General features: G+C 36.5%; 1 protein-coding gene across 1 annotated transcript; it reads right to left on the reverse strand.

Moving 5' to 3' along the window:
- Positions 1-416: 416 nt before the first annotated feature.
- Positions 417-17,658, reverse strand: rnf150a (ring finger protein 150a). Its single transcript, XM_065295236.2, has 7 exons — positions 16,729-17,658; positions 10,464-10,714; positions 10,255-10,326; positions 10,084-10,166; positions 9,903-9,999; positions 9,625-9,817; positions 417-7,415 (listed from the first exon to the last, which is right to left on the reverse strand). The coding sequence occupies exons 1-7, from the start codon at positions 17,171-17,173 to the stop codon at positions 7,297-7,299; spliced, it is 1,260 nt and encodes a 419-aa protein (XP_065151308.2). The 5' UTR covers positions 17,174-17,658; the 3' UTR covers positions 417-7,296.
- Positions 17,659-18,112: the final 454 nt, after the last annotated feature.

Here is an 18,112-nt window from a genome sequence, read left to right on the forward strand (position 1 = left end):
ACCACTGAATCATTAAATTAAAGGTTGTAATTTCTGTTCCACCAAACAGAACTGCAAAAATAGTAATGTTTGTAAATTGTACATGTCTGATTTTGTATTCTAGGCTGCGTATATATGGGTCATTTCCCTCCTTTAAAGTATTAACGTACCTCTGTATATAATAATCCCACACTCTCAGAAAAAAAGTTTTTTTGTCATTGAGACGGTACCTTTTAAAAAAGTCCTAATATGTTCCATTTACGTACAGATATTTACCTCCAAGGTCCCATCGTGCACCTTAGAGGTACCAACATGTAAAGGTACCACCCTAGTGACAACTTTTTCACCTTCGTATACCTTTTATTCTGAAAGTGCATAAAATACACCTTTAATTTCAAGATATTCATTTGTTACATACAGAGTTACAACTAGTGAAATGTAAATCAGGGACCTTGGTCTAAATTAGGTTTTGAACTTCCTCTAGTGAAAGTGAGCCAGGCCACCTCCAAGGTACAGGAGTACCACAAGGATATGTCCTGAGTCCTCTACTATATTCTCTTTCTTTACACATATAACTGTGTGTCTGTGTGCTAAGGCAATTAACAAACTAAATGTAAAACTTTGCACTTTTTCAAATCACTTAAAAAGTGTCAGTAATAGTAAAGATTCTTGCTGTCCCCTCTTATACGACGAAGCTGAATCAATGCAATTGTATCCGGATTGGGGTGTGCAAAAATACACATTTACAATTGCACATACATAGAAAATGAATCCGGCTGTATCGAGTTAATGAATAGTAACATTATTTGGACAACAACTATACATGTTTGCTTTAGGAAAAGATGGACTGGAACAAATGTTTACAGTTTACACATTTAATGAACTACAGATTAACCTTGACAAATGTTTTACAGGCAAGTGTTAAAAGCAACTGCTTGGTAAACCTACTGTACACAAGGTGGTTGTTGTTTGTATCCTCCTCTCTTAGCTGATTCATAACACTTAAAAACGTATGCAAAAAGTGATTTGTGCTGCATTTTATTTGTATATCTACGCTTAAATTGTACTCCTAAACAAAACAGCAATACTGTGGATACAACCCAATAATAACTGACAATTAAACTGATAGTGTCCACCCTTCATAAATTTCAATGGGGGCGTGAACATTTCCTCTGTCTAGATTATCAAAACAGATTGTGCTTCCTCTGGAGTGAGATAAAGTGATTTGGTGTATTGTTATATCCAAAAATAACCTATTCTGCCCACACAGAAGTACGTGATATAATGTTTAGAAAAGGCAAAGAGATGAAACCAATACTGCCAGAGCTTGGTATTTGAATGGTATTTTGAAGTTATTGAGGACAGTGCCTTTCAACAAAATAGATGACATACATATTTTTTATTGATAAAGGAAACTTTTACTACAATATTTAATGACAACCTAATGAAAAAAGGGTCAAAAAACTTTATCGAAGAGTATCCCCAAAATGCTAAATCTTCTGCAAAAAATAAATAAAAATAAATAATGTGCTTGATAAAACCATCTTTACATCAAGCCTATCAGGTCCAGTGTACGACAAACCATTCACAGATTTATTTAACAAGATAAAGTACAGGTAAACAAACACAATGCTCCTGACAATACTGTCTAATATTAGAAATAATCTGTTCCTTTTTTAAAGGGGTCATATCAGAACAAATACTGATGTGAATCAAAACATTAAAACAAAAAACATTATCTATTGAGTTCTCTATTAAGTCATTGTCCATTTCATGAGCTCCCCTCCTTGTATCCAAATAAAAAGTCTTTAGGGATCAAAAGAGGATGTTGTGTTTTTGATGCAAAAAACGCAGCTCCGGAAAAACTAAGAATTAAAGGAAGTATGAACTATGGAAGTATGACCCCTTTAATAAACTGATGATCTAGATAGATAGGACATTAAACAGGACAGGCAGTGACCAATAAACCGACACTGTCATTGGTTTTTTGCCATGTCTGAAACAGAGCAATAACATTAAAGAGCAAATATTGTGCCTATTTTTACAAGATGTAATATAAGTCTCAGGTGTGCCTTGAATGTGTCTGTGAAGTTTTGGCTCAAGATACACCACAGATCATTTGCTATAGCATGTCCAAAATGCCCCTATTCGGGAGCATTAAGGCGCATGTGTATACTTTTAAATGCAAATAAACTACAGCTCCTCACTCCCTTACCAGCAGACACTGAGCGCATTTGTTTGTTACAGTCTAGTAGTATATTTATATTATATTTATTATATAATATATAACACATTACACATTTACACTGCAAAAAATTACTTCGTTATCTAGTATTTTTGTCTTGTTTTCAGTACATAAAAGTATAAAAAAATTCTTAAATCAAGATGCATTTTCTTAATAAGCGAAATGCCCCAAGAAAATAAATCTAGTTTTTAGACAAAAATATCACATTTACTTGAATTTGTGCCTAAAACAAGCAAAAAATAAAAAATCTGCCAATGGGGTAAGAAAAAAATATAGTTACATTTTTTTCTTAAACACTCAATTACCCCATTGGCAGATTTTTTGTTGCTTTTTTAAGCACAAATTCAATTGAATGTAATAATTTTGTCAAAAAATTAAATGTATTTTTTTATGGTCATTCTGCATCTGATCTCTATCAAAAATGCAATTATCTCAGCTTTTTGCTTAAAATTTTGTCTTTTTGTAGAAACATACCCATATTTGAGACGTGATAAAAGAGAACTAATGAAGGTAGGATAAAACTTTTTTTTTGCTTGAAAGCAGAGGGTCTGTTCTTTCATTTGATATATTGTATGTTTAAAGAAGAACATTTTCTGGAAGGCATAAAACCTTTGTGAAAATCATGAAAAATTATGGCTGGTGGGGAAAGAGTTAATGGGGATTTAAAAAATAATGAGAGGTTGGATTTCTTTTCCATTGTAGTGTTGTTGTGTTCACACACTGGCATTTACATTTATGTCCAAACATCTTGTAAAAATAGATTTTGCATAATATGTGCCCTTGAAGCCTTGCTTCACTCCTAGATGGTCTACATAGATAGGACATCAAATAAGACCGACAGTGCCCAATAAACTCACATTGTTTGTGCTATGTCTGAATGTTGGCCCTCCTGCACCTCCTCCCAGAAGATTTTAGATATATCTTTAATTAAAACACCTGATTCATTTTATCAGCCTTCTTCCAGAATAGTTGATTTAAATGAGGAGACATCTAAAGGATTCTGGGAAGGGGTACATCAGGACCAATATTGGAAATCACTGCATTAAGGGATAGTTTACCCAAAAATGAAAATTATTTCATTATTTACTCACCCTTAACCTGTTCTGATTTTGAATCAAGCAGGAAGCATGAGTACTTTGTAGGTGTGTGCAAAAATGTGCAGATTTTGGGTGTGTCCTTTTAAATGCAAATGAGCAAATGAAATGCAAACACTGATTTCCATGATGGTGGTTTGTTGAAATTGAAACTCAATTGTGCTGTCACTTACTTTCTCTCTCTCTCTCTCTCTCTCTCTCTCTACACTAAATGGCAGTGCTCTGGTTGGATAATGCAGATTAAGGGGTGTTATTATCCCCTTCTGACATCACAAGGGGAGCCAGATTTCAATGAGCTATTTTTTCACACGCTTGCAAAGAATGGTTTACCAAAACTAAGTTACTGGGTTGATATTTTTCACATTTTCTAAGTTGATAGAAGCACTGGGTACCCAATACTTTTACATTCATTGTATTAAGTAGCCTACTTAAATAAAGAGCATCCATAAAGCAATATCTTATACACTTAAATGTGCAAATTAGAATATGCAAGTATGCCTAACGCCGGAAATATTTTGCAATGTGTAAATGCATTATAATGCAAAAAAATGATTAAACATTCTCTTGTGTCCACTGACAGTTTGCAGAAACTGAGACCGTGTAAACTCCTTATCACAAAAAAATTGAAAGAATGGAAGAGAAATACACGAAACAAAGAAATGGAAATAAATATATTAAAAGGCCTGTAAGTTCAATCTATATCTTACTTTATGTCATCTGTTGATTTTTCTAAAAAAATAAATCCATTTATATTAAAATAGTTATTCAGCAGACGCTTTCCATTAGGCGAAATACAAAATTAACAACCATTTACTCTTTACTAATATCAGTGTGCTTTAAACTTTCAGACAAATTTCAATCTTATAATCTTCTGAGAGAGCAAAATGCATTATGGGTAAATCAAAAAGCTAAACACGTTTATACAGCCATATTGAGTACGCCGCCATGTTGTTTCCAAACCGAGGCTGTGAGAGTTGGAAGTCCAGAGCGAGCGCTTTAAACCTATTATTTTGTATCAGGATGTTAGTCATTCAGCCATCAAAATATAGATAATACATCAATTTACACATTTCCACCGGACAAAGAACCCCAGAAATCAAGGATTGTTAAAATTCGAAGAGACATATGAGCTAATTTAGGATAGAGCATTGTGTACATACACTCACCTAAAGGATTATTAGGAACACCATACTAATACTGTGTTTGACCCCTTTCGCCTTCAGAACTGCCATTCTTTAGAAATGTTGGCCCATATTGATAGGATAGCATCTTGCAGTTGATGGAGATTTGTGGGATGCACATCCAGGGCACGAAACTCCCGTTCCACCACATCCCAAAGATGCTCTATCTGGTTGAGATCTGGTGACTGTGTGGGCCATTTTAGTACAGTGAACTCATTGTCATGTTCAAGAAACCAATTTGAAATTATTCGTGCTTTATGACATGGTGCATTATCCTGCTGGAAGTAGCCATCAGAGGATTATGCTAAGCTATGCAAAAAGTGCTAGTGCCAGACCCGGAGATCAGCTGAATGGATTCCAAAACGATAAAAATCAAATGTTTAACTCTAGGGGAGCTGGAAAATGAGCATTTTTCCAAAAAAGTGGAGTGTCCCTTTACCAATCCATGATTTCTGAGGTTCTTTGTCCTGTGGAAATTTGCAAAATGATGTATTTGTTGTGTTTTCATGGCTTAATGACCATCATCCTGGTACAAAACATTGGGTTTGAAGCGCACGCTCTATCCCTCACAGCATCGATTTCATCGGTTTGTAATCAACATGGTGGTGGACTGAATAAGGCGTGAATATTATTAATAGGCCTACACTTTAAATTGTAACACCCAAGCCTAACATCTTCTCTTTGTTATGCCTCGGATAATAAAACAGCAAGTTTTAGGAGTGACAAATACCTGGCTGATGTAATTTCCAGTTATTCACTTTGGAAATGGAATGTCAAGTTGGTTGCAATGCATTATGGGATACAAACTTTTGCACAGTCACAGTTAGTAGTAGTATTGTAGTATCCCATTCCAAGCCAAAAGCAATAACCGTAAACAAGTAACACTGATGCCAACAGTTTCTCAGTTTGATACTTTGGACCAAAGAAACACCATGCAACCACACCACGAGGCATAAACATCCGATGCTATTAAATATCAAGCTGTCTTTGCTATGGCCTCAACAACACGGCATTGTTCTTAAGCGTGCTTCTGTTTAGTACTGCCCTCATGCCACACAAGATAATGTTTATAACAGAAATGTACAGTTTTGTTTATGAAAAGTTTATACATTTGCTTATATAATCTGCTTGGCATTTATATTAACATCTGTTTGTGTACAAACAGGATAAAGCACTCAAAGGAGGAATGTTAACTTTGGCAAAAATACTCTACACAAGTGTGTATCCAGCTAATTGATTGATAACACATTACATACATAACACATAACAGACTCTACCGCCCAGACCAATGCTGAGGTTTGTTGTCATTTTTAACCCAGCGTTGGTTCAAAAAGGGACAAACCCAGCCGCTGAGTTATATTAAAGATGCAATTTGTATAATCCGTGCTGCTAGATGGCGCCAGATCAAATCAATAACAATGCCGTAGATTAATGATGCTCTTAAGCAGCGTGGACTGATGGGATTTGTTGTCTTTTACTCAAACGCTGATGCCCATCAATCAGATGGGAACGAGAAATCATGTTACACATGAGGTAAAGTAATCAAGTTTTATAATGTTGTTTTTGATGACATCGTTTTTTTCATTATGTAAGATTTCATGTAATGTTCAAAACGCAATTGTTAGTCATAGATGTTACAGTATTAGTCCAATACGATGGTTTGTTAACACAACACAGAATTAAGTGTTCAGATGAAAAAAACTTACCATAAAAAAAGCGAGTGGCCGACAGACGCTATTACTTCCGCATTTGTCCATGACACGGTTGTCATGTGGTTTTTACGTCAGTAAAGACGGTAACAAAGGGTAACGTAGATATTAACGTCATTTACAGGCGACTGCCCCGTGTCACTGTTTAGGGCAGCAATTTTCTCATAATTTACAAGTAGATAAAAACATTATAGATATTGTTAGTAATCAGCTGGACAAAATACATAACACCGGACTAGTGGATTTTGGATATTTAACTGGAAATATCTTAAAAATTGTACCTTTAACGCAAAAATATTTATTTCCAAGTTATCAAAATCTAGGAAAAATAGACAATATTCTCAGCACTCTAACGCTGGGGGCGTGTCCATTGGCAACTCTGAAACCACGCCCACTGCGGGAAAGCTGCCATCTCTCTCAACTTTCAAATACCGCTACAATCTGAGTAGATGCTTGCGATGGTGTTAGGGGCGGGGCCATGCTTGATGGCTTCAGTGCATCATTGAGCCACCGTCTTAGTCCCGCCCAAATAATCCTGAACACGGAAATGTGGAAAAAAAATTTACGGTTTAACTCCACAATTCAGTACTACATAGTTCACAATGACTTCAATCACGGTTATTTCTAGCTACTCAGGTCAACTGTTAAAAAAACTGGCACAGCTACCCGTGAGACAACACTATTATAAACTAGAACTTTCACAAAAGATGGTTCTAGTTCACATAACACATAAAAGACTCTACCGCCCAGACCAATGCTGAGGTTTGTTGTCATTTTCAACCCAGCGTTGGTTCAAACATTCCATTCAAAGCACACGTAGTTGGCCGCATAAATCTACACGTTAGGTCTCTGTATATCGTGAAATATCCTATGTATATCAGCAGTGGTCCCATAGGGAAGCTGAAACTGTTGAAATTTCCATAATACAAACATACAAATAGGGACAGGCTTTTCCATCAACACGAGGTAACCGAGCAAAATACAAGAGTTCATAGTGTCAGATATTAGTTTAAATCACTTTCAATATTTTTTGCTCCAGACCCGTTCCATTTATGGCACAGAGAGTTTATTCGCGTGGAGGCGACCCCTCAAGACTTCACGTCTTCAAGTTCTGTTTCAGGCTGAAGGTCCACGTCAGACCGGATCATCTCCACAGGCATAATGAGGGACGTGTCTGATTGGTGACTCACAGAGGGCTGCTGTTCACCTAAGGAACCAAACGGAGGGTTGGAAAACATCAGTAGATAGGTAAAGCAAATTATTACATTTTGATAAGATTACAAAGACAGTTTTTCTGTGAAACGACATGAAGGATGAACCTTGACATGTCATAAGAAAGTTTACAGGCTCTATTTCGATATCGTGTTGACTTGATATCATCATGTGATTTAAGCTGACACAGCACAAACCGAAAAATGTTAATGACCCCATAGTTTACTGACCTTAATGCCATCCCAGGTGTACAGACAAGTTCAGCAGTAACAACATAAACAAACCGCTTTTGTGAAACGAAAACTTCCGGTAAACTTCCGCAAAGAATCAATAACAACATAGTTGTTTTAGCGTAGTATATTTCTGATAAAAAGCAAAATAAAGAACAAGTGTAATTGAATAACACCTTTTTCGAAGCTGACCGAAGCTGATTCTTAAATAAACATGTGTTTTCTTAAGCAGAAAATAAGTCTAGTTTTTAGACAAAACAAATAATATTTAAGCGAAATTGTGCTCAAAACAAGTATAAAAAATCTGCCAATGAAATACACTGCAAAAAATTAAGATGCTTTTTCTTGATGAGCAAAATGACCCAAAAAAAAATAAGTCTAGTTTTTAGTACAAAAATATCAAATTAAAGTGAGTTTGTGCATAAAACAAGCAAAAAATCTGCCAATGGGGTAAGCAAAAAAATCTTGAAAAATTTTCTTAAACACTAAATTCAAGAAAAATTCAATAATAAATTTGATATTTTTGGACTAAACTAGACTTATTTTCTTGGGTCGTTTTTCTCATAAAGAAAAAGTATCTTAATTTAAGAATTTTTAGAAAGTTTTACTAAAAACAAGGCAAAAATACTAAGAATTGTTTTTCTTGAAAATCATTTTTTGCAGTGTTAGACATTTTTTGCGAATTTTTCCTTGTATTAAGTAAATTCAAGAAAAAAAAAAAATATTTTTCCATTTGCTTATTTTTTTTGCTTGTTTTAAGCACAAATTAAATTTGATATGTTTTGTCTAAAAACTAGACTATTTTCTGCTCATGAAGAAAATACATCTTGATTTAAGAATTTTTAGATATTTACACTGAAAACAAGACAAAATAAGAAAGTCATTTTTTGCAGTGTGGTTCTAACAAGTTTATGAATGTGCGTTTCGTCATGACGTATATGACAACTAGTTACGAAACTCGTGAGAACCATTGATCATTTTGAAGCTGGCATGCCGCCATATTTGATCTAGATATGTTCACATTTGAACGCAATGTATCGATCCGTAAAGCTAGAAGTAAAGTGAAAAAATGATCCATGAATTTGCCCTTAGAATGAAATGGTCTATTATTACCTTATTCTAAAGGGTCATGAATAATAATGTTGAGCTCTGCTCTGATTGGCTGTTTCTCAAAGCAGCTCCTTCAGTAGCTCTGTGTGTGTGTAAACAGATCTTATGAAGATACAGATTTTGATGAATAAATCAATTGTTTGGAGATTGTTAATGGACGTTTCTGAGTGGTAAGTTTGTGTTTTTTTCAGTATGGACCTGCAAAACGTAACTGTAACATCAATAGTAGAACTTCAGCCTAAACACTAGCATATAGCAATAACTAGCATATAACGCTAACTCTGCAGTCACAACTTTGTTTTTAGCATTGTAACAACATTGTAATTAATTTAATGTGTAATTTAATGTTGGGGCGTACATCTGGACTGTAACGTCACAGTCGGTGTTATGTTGAGATTCGTTTTCCAGCCATTTTTTTTGCATGCATGAGGTTTACATAAAAAGGAAGAAACAATCGTGTTTGAGGCTCACAATGTCATCTATGTACAGAACTCTTATTATTCATCGATGTTTTACATGCTATGGCACCTTTAAACACATATTTTAACCCATTAGAGTCGTTTAGATAGCTTTTTCTCCTTAAAAAATCGGTTACTATTCAATGCCAAAGCTAGGAAGAGCCAGGATATTATTTAATTTAATTTAACTCTAAATGTGTTTGGCTAAACAAAAAAAGTCATATACACTTAGGATGGCATTCATGTTTGTGAAGCCCGGCAAGTGTACACAACCAGAAAAGCAGAGATTAAAGCTGAAACCGAGAACAAGAACAGATTGTGCTCTCGATTCCTATGATATCTCTCTGTAACCAAACTAAAATGTTGTTTACTCATATTGATAACACATTCATATCTGGATACTCACTGCTTTCTCCCATCTGCTGAAAGGAGTCAATCTCATGGTACATGTGTGAAAGGCCTATTGTTCTTACAGCTGGATCCAAGACCACTGAATTCTCACCTACTGTGACCTCACTGGCCCCCGTCACCGGATTGGTGGGCGGACCACCGAATGACTCATAGTCTTGAGGGATGTCATCATAACAGTCTGTATCGAGCTGTTTAGATGTAAATAACAAAAACACTCACAGAATGTTACGCAAGGTCTCATGCCGAGGTCTACGGGTAGTATCCGGGTCTTACCTGGATGCCCAAGGCCTTGAGGATGTTCATTTTGCACATGGGGCAGGTTCTGTGGTCTTGAAGCCAAGGGTCTACACAGTTCTTATGAAACACGTGGCTAGCAAAAACATTGCAGGGCAGTTAAAACAACATTGTATGGAAAAACGACTTTAAATTGTTGAATGGCAGTCTGAAATCTCACCGACACGGCAGTGTCCTCACAACATCATTAGGCTTGTAGTCTTCAATACACACGGCACAATTGTCAAAGTCAGACTCGGTTTCCTAGAAAAGGCCGAAGTGTTACATTTAATGATTGTGAGATTTAACACCAGGCACATTGTGTTGACTTCCGAGTCAAACTAATACACACCTTGTCTCCCTTCCTGATGGTCCGTACTTGCAACTTGCTTATGGCCTTTTTTGCAGCGTCTCCCAATCGTCTCTGGAAAAGACATCAAATGAGCTACATCAGATCTCTACACAAACAATAGAAAGACAATCACCGGCGGTATATTTATAAAGAAATGACAGGCGATGTAAATCAGACACATCCGGGCACCCATCCCAGAGAGACATCACCTGGTTGCGGTCTCGCGCGTTGGCGTATCTGAACCTCTGGATGTAGTAGAAGACCAGCCAGGCCAGCGAGATGATCATGAGGACGATAAAGGAGATGGAGACGAACACCACGGAGGTTCGACTGACGTACTTCTGCAGGTTTCGCGTCCCGATGCTGATGTGCATCACCACAGTGATGTTCTTCTCCAGCAGGGCCATGATCTCACGACCTTTGGACTCAGGGATCATGATAGCCACCACATCACCGCTACCTGAAGGTACAAGGGACGTCTCCGATGAAGTCAAGATGAACTCAAATGAAATCTTGTCTTATGGGCTTGTTGCTATGATGATTTGAATGGTGGCTAGGGGATAGATAGGGCTGGATAGATAGAGAGATCAATAGATTGATACAGATAGATAGACAGTAAACAGACAGTCAGACAGACAGTATATACAGACAGATACCAGATACAGACAGGAGCTAAATCTAATACTTCAAGCTACTGGGTTATTCGATCCCGTTATAATTAGGTTGATGCGCTCTCTTGCATTGATGTTTACCTCTCACTATACATCTTCATGAAAAAACGAGAAGTTCATTCTTCTGTTGCATCATCATACATTATTTTAATTGCTCCACATAACACCAACACATATAATGTCCAATTTGGTATCAAGAATAAATACAGTGAGGGAAAATTACATAGTACATCATTTTGCGCTGTTGCGGTCAAAAATATTTTGCCCTTCCTGGTCAAACCACTTGACTTTCACAGTAGGAAGGCAACTTATATGCTAAATGTAATGATCACAGCGCCACACAATGGTCAAAGTGAAAAACACATATTATAACATATTTTGGCCTCTACAGATACTCAAACAGAGAGACAGGAAGTGTAAATAGACAGACCGACAGATGGATAGTCAAAAAGACAGACATACAGTCAAACACACAGACAGACAGATAGCTAGTAAAACACACAGACAGTCAAACAGACAGACTGTTACAGACAGACAGATGGTGTAGATATACAGACAGGCAGATAGATAGTCAAACACACAGAAAGACAGACAGACAGTCAGACAGACAGACTGACCAATAGAAAGATAGTCAAATAGACAGACATACAGTCAAACACACAGAGAGTCAGACAGACTGTTAAAGACAAGACAGATATTGTTGACAGACAGACAGACAGACAGACAGACAGTTACAGACAGACAGACAAACTGTTACAGACAGACAGACAAACAGTGCCAGCAGACAGACAGACAAACAGATAGTGTAGATATACAAATAGACAGTCAGATAGTGTAGATATACAGTCAAACAGACAGACTGTTACAGACAGACAGACAGACAGACAGACAGACAGTGTCAGTAGACAGACAGACAGTCAAACAGACAGATAGACATATAGTGTAGATAGACAGACAGACAGTCAAACAAACAAACAGACAGACAGACAGACAGACAGACAGAAAGACAAAGTCAATAGACAGACAGACAGTCAAACAAACAAACAAACAGTCAAACAAACAAACAAACAAACAGACAAACAAAGTCAACAGACAGACAGTCAAACAAACAAACAAACAAACAAAAAGACAGACAGACAGACAGACAGACAGACAGACAGACAGACAGACAGACAGACAGACAGACAGACAGACAGTCAAACAAACAAACAAACAGACAGACAGACAAAGTCAAAAGACAGACAGACAGACAGACAGTCAAACAAACAAACAAACAGACAGACAGACAGAACATTCAGACAGACAGACAGACAGTCAAACAAACAAACAGACAGACAGACAAAGTCAATAGACAGACAGACAGTCAAACAAACAAACAAACAAACAGTCAAACAAACAAACAAACAAACAGACAGACAAAGTCAACAGACAGACAGTCAAACAAACAAACAAACAAACAAACAAACAGACAGACAGACAGACAGACAGAACATTCAGACAGACAGACAGACAGACAGACAGTCAAACAAACAAACAGACAGACAAAGTCAAAAGACAGACAGACAGACAGACAGTCAAACAAACAAACAAACAGACAGACAGACAGAACATTCAGACAGACAGACAGACAGACAGACAGTCAAACAAACAAACAGACAGACAGACAAAGTCAATAGACAGACAGACAGTCAAACAAACAAACAAACAAACAAACAAACAAACAAACAGACAGACAGACAGACAGACAGAGTCAATAGACAGACAGACAGTCAAACAAACAAACAAACAAACAAACAAACAGTCAAACAAACAAACAGACAGACAGACAAACAATGTCAATAGACAGACAGTCAAACAAACAAACAAACAGACAGTCAAACAAACAAACAGACAGACAGATGGACAAACAATGTCAATAGACAGACAGTCAAACAAACAAACAAACAGACAGTCAAACAAACAGGCAGACAGACAGACAGAACATTCAGACAGACAGACAGAGACAGACAGACAGACAGTCAAACAAACAGACAGACAGACAGACAAACAATGTCAATAAACAGACAGACAAACAATGTCAATAAACAGACAGACAAACAATGTCAATAGACAGACAGACAGACAGACAGTCAAACAAACAAACAGACAGACAGACAGACAGACAGTCAGTCAAACAAACAAACAGACAAGCAAGCAAACAGAAAGACAGACAAAGTGTGGATATACAGTCAAAAAGACAGACTGTTACAGACTGACAGATTTTGTGGATAGACAGACAGAGATATAGACAGTCAAACACATAGATAGACAGACAAACACAGACACAGACACAGACACAGACACAGACACAGACACACACACACACACACACACACGCACGCACATTCTGGTTTCCATGTTTTTTGGGGACATTCCATAGACATAATGCATTTTATTCTGTACAAACTGTATATTCTATTCCCCTTACCTGCCCCATTCCCTAACCCCAACCATCACAGGAAACTGTCTGATACCTTAGATTTTCAAGAAACATCATTCTGTTTGATTTATTAGCTTGTTTCCTCATGGGGACATCAAAATGTCCCCACAAGGTCACAAAAACACTGGTATTCCTATCTTTGTGGGGACAATTGGTCCCCCCAACGTGATAATTACCCGGCCGCACGCACGCACGCACACACACACACACACACACACACACACACACACACACACGTAGACAGACAGACAGACAGACAGACAGACAGATAGACAGACAGACAGATTGTTACAAGGAGACTGTAGATAGACAGATAGACAAACAGACTCCAGAACTGTAATTTCACTAGAGATTCAGTAGATTTGTGTCTTTAAGATTCTCTTTATGATTCACTGTGACTGCACTGCTTTAGTAGTGTCTGTGCTGATATTAAAAATAGAGCTGCTCCCCTCTCACACTGTGCAACCTGAGACATCCATCCCTAGCTGTGACCAAAGCCTGTGTGTGTTACATCACCATAACATCAGCTCTATCACATGTATGATCATCCCTTAAAGACCTTTACAAATCAAGGTCATGGGTTTGAACATTGGATAAATATATATACCTTGTAATGCACAAAGTCGCTTTAGATAAAAGTGTCTGACAAATGCATAAATCATTACTACATATTTGGGTCTTTAGCGACCTGAAATATAATCTTTAGAAAAAACTTTTCCAAATCGGCCAAAACAGCCTGGCAACTGCAATCAATACCCAAGCAAACATATAACTAATAACACAATACCATAGCATATGCCTAGCAACCACTTTAGAGCACCATAGCAACCACCTAGCAGACCTGTTATCCCTTCTATCCATTTACATGATCTTAAAGTTAAGCTGCTGCTACATTAGCCAAAACTAACTCAAGCAAACTTCAGCAATATGGATAAATGTCAAATATATTTTTTTTTCTTAAATTTAAGAAAATGTTAACTTTATTAAGGCATACTTTGTTCGTTTTAAGAGAAGTGTACAGTACCGCCTCTATGATTATGTTGGCAATGTACGGTTCTGTAACATGTGTTAGTGGGTAAACACATGAGAGGTAATAATGTTTTATCATATCAAACCAAAGACTCACACAACTTGGCTAAGCTCGGGCTTCCTGGACTTTGGACTTTCTGTTTGTACCTAGAAACCCAGTCACTGCACGTTCAATTGCTGCCAGCTGGATTGAGCTGAAATACAGCCAGGTTTGTGCGTACAGATGATCAAGTGTGTTAAACCCTTTCAAAGGAAGTTAAACATTAACATCTGAGAGAGTTACATCAGTGCCACTATAGCAAATAAACAAATCTTCAAGCTGGGCTCTCGACCTACCTGCCCACAAAAGAAACAACACTTTCTGGATTTTGGTAAGTCATAATGTACTAATATTGTTATTCAATTCTCTAATTTTGTGTTCAGAAGAAGAAAGAGACTCATAACAATATGAGAGTGAATAAATATTTATATATATACATTTATATATAAATATATATATATATTTATTTAGGTAAACAGTTTTTTAAACTTCCGCTAAAGTGCTTTGAAATGCGAAGTTTTGTTTGATGTGTTGACGTTATTTCTACTGATACAGGAAGTTATTATGTTGAGTGACCTCTCCCCTTTTTAAAATAGCCAATAGCATTTAGAGCAATTTTATACAAATTATATGAAAAAATAAATAAATCGACAGCATAATTGAGTTTCAATTGTAAAAAAATGAGTTTCAATTGCAACAAACCACCATCGTTGCGATCTGTGTTTGCATTTCATCAGCTCATTTGCATTTTAAAGGACACACCCAAAAACGGCACACTTTTGCCAAGGCCTACAAAGTGGCAATTTAAACATGTTATAATAAATTATCTGAGGGGTATTTTGAGATAAAACTTCCCATACGCACTCCGGAGACCCCAAAGATTTATTTTACATCTTAAAAAAAATCTCATAATATGACCCCTTTAAGTACCAATGCAAGGTCTTGGTTAAAGTTTTTCAAAAAAAATTGAAAAACTTTTCCATAGGAAAGCTTAAGTACCAGCCTGATCTTACGAGAATTAGTACGTTTTTACGAGTTGGCTAAAGTGACTGATATTTCTCTGATGACTCTATCATCGGCAAGGATTTAGGAAAATGCATATGAAAATACAAACAGCTGGTTTAATATATTGGTAATAAAAACATTATCTAAGAAATAGATTTAAATTTTTGACTAAAAATGTCACATCCATAACACTGGAATTGAAAACACAACAGTTTTTCAATATTTTACTTTACCTCAACTTAGATGAATTAATACATACCTATCTTTTTTCTTGCACTTTTAATCTTTGAACAGCACTTCTTGAATATGTTAGCATTTAGCCAAGCCCCATTCATTCCTATGTCTCCAAACAAAAGTTTTATTTTGTGCCACCATACTTGTGTTATTACTCATGTAACAGTCTTTAAATAGGGAAAACATGGAAGTGTTAATGGTGGCTTCTAAATTCATCCCTGTTTGGAGCCATAGGAATGAATGGGGCTAGGCTAAATGCTAACACATTCACAAGGCGCTGTACAAAGATTAAGTGCACACATTGAATAAAGATAGGTATGTATTATATCATCTAAGCTGAGGTAAGAACATAGTAAAATATTGAAAAACGGTGGTGTTTTACTTTAAGTTTACCTCACAGCCTTGAATCTAATGAGAAACTAAAGTGACCGACTGCGAGATTTAAATGCATTATGCATATATCTATGCTAATTGTCAAACTTTTAAAAAGCTATTATTTTATATAAAACTGGATGTGGTGTAAGTTTTCCTTGAGCAAACTAACAAAAACGTACCAAAAACATCTGGGTGCATACATCAGCAACTGTGGTACTATGAATAAATCCAATAAAAGACAGGAGCAAACAGCAGTGCTCATAAACACACCTGGGTGCATTGGTATAGAAAAATCACTGCAATAAATCACATTGTGACAGCTTTGTGGTACATTAAAGAAACCGTTCAACCAAAACTTAACAAATTACCTTTTTGTATTGATGCCTTAAAGGAAAAGTTCACCCAACAAATAAAATCACATCATAATTTACTCTCCCTCATCCCAGAAGTATATGACTTTCTGTCTTTCTATCCATCCCGGCTTGAATAATACGTGACTTTGTAATGCCATTGATTGGCCTCCAACTTGTTGAAGCTCCACGGCTCCAAAGCAAAGAAACTTTATTATTTACAGTTTTAAAGAAAAGTAATATACACATGAGCGTAAGTATTTTTATTGTGGCCACATGTTGTCCTCTTACCTTGATGTGGCATAGTGATGGTTTCATTGGAGCCCACATTAAATATGACCACAGCAGATGCATTGAGAATGGCTGCATGTCTGATCTTATCTCTGTATGTACAGTTTCCTCCAGCTATCAGTGCTATCCATGGACTGCTGGGATGGGACAGGGGAAATTTAGTATTGCTGTCACACCCCTGTCTGTCCTGCAGAAGAGCAGGCATGAACACAAATCCCCTGGCATCCTTTTTAGGAGAATGTTCCCCGTATCTCCCGCACTCAGTCTTCTCTGTCCGGATCTCAGATGTTACAGGGTCCAGGTAAGTAATGTTGACAAACGCGGTGTACCACTCCTCTTTCTCCGCCACCGTGAAGTCCAAACACAACAAATGCACGAAACAAAACGACAGCAGCCATGTAGACAGGGCAAGACTTTGGCAAGCTTGTGTTATGGACATTGTCATGTTTATAGAGCTGGCAAATGTCCTTGTCCCTGCTGCCCTTTAATGCGTGTCGTGCGTTTAGTAACGCATTACTTGGCAACCGGTCCAAATACCGCGCAATGCGATGAAGACACCTCAACGTCAAACTCTTGTGTCCATTTAAAGCCGCTTATCATAGACGCGGTCCACCATCACGTCAACTCCCCCCATCTACTGACAGAGTTGCCAGTTAATGCGAAATAAACGCTGGGGAAAATATAATGTCATGTGTTTCTGCTTCCAAGGGAACAAGATAAAGTTTTATAATTTAAAAAAACATTAATAGTAATAAAAAAGTGTTTACAACATTATTATTATTAATAATAATGAGGATAAAAATTATATAGATGAAATGTCGCTGACGTAACAAAATACAGTTGCTATGCAACATAGCTCTATGTTTTACGGATATATCGCTATTATGCAAAATAATAGTTTAAAATATGACTTAGATAAGCTTTTTTATTTATTATTAATAATTATTAATTTATTTATTTTTCCTACTTACTGTATGTGCCTGTTCTTTACATTGTTAAGGTGTATTGTATTGTACGTACTTTGGTGCCATGTTGTTTGTACATGATAATTTTGTTGAATATTTTTTGTGGATATAAATTAACTAGCAAACTTATTTAAATATATAAAAATAAGTTTAACAAAATCACACCCTTAGGAAAATTAGTAACAATGGTTTAACAAATGTAACCACCATACATGTACAATGGTTACTTTTCATAAATGCACCTTTTTATATACTGATACTTGATTTCGATATCAAATGCATTAAATTAAGGTTTGGATGCTAATCTGTTTTAAATATGAAAAGTGTAAAATAACCTAAATTGATAAAAGACACAACGTCTGAAACTTAAAATAATGCAAGTAACTGGCAACCCGATGACATCGAAAACAAAGTACCAT

This window comes from Paramisgurnus dabryanus, chromosome 4, assembly GCF_030506205.2.
Source record: "Paramisgurnus dabryanus chromosome 4, PD_genome_1.1, whole genome shotgun sequence".
NCBI lineage: Eukaryota > Metazoa > Chordata > Actinopteri > Cypriniformes > Cobitidae > Paramisgurnus > Paramisgurnus dabryanus.

Bases quoted from the DNA above. Each gene is read 5' to 3' on its own strand.
- rnf150a (XM_065295236.2), bottom strand. From the start codon at position 17,173: ATGACAATGTCCATAACACAAGCTTGCCAAAGTCTTGCCCTGTCTACA. The intron at 10,715-16,728 runs GTAAGAGGACAA...TTGTACCTTCAG, and splicing joins CATCACTATGCCACATCAAG to GTAGCGGTGATGTGGTGGCT. The intron at 10,327-10,463 runs GTGATGTCTCTC...TGTCTTTTCCAG, and splicing joins ACGCGCGAGACCGCAACCAG to AGACGATTGGGAGACGCTGC.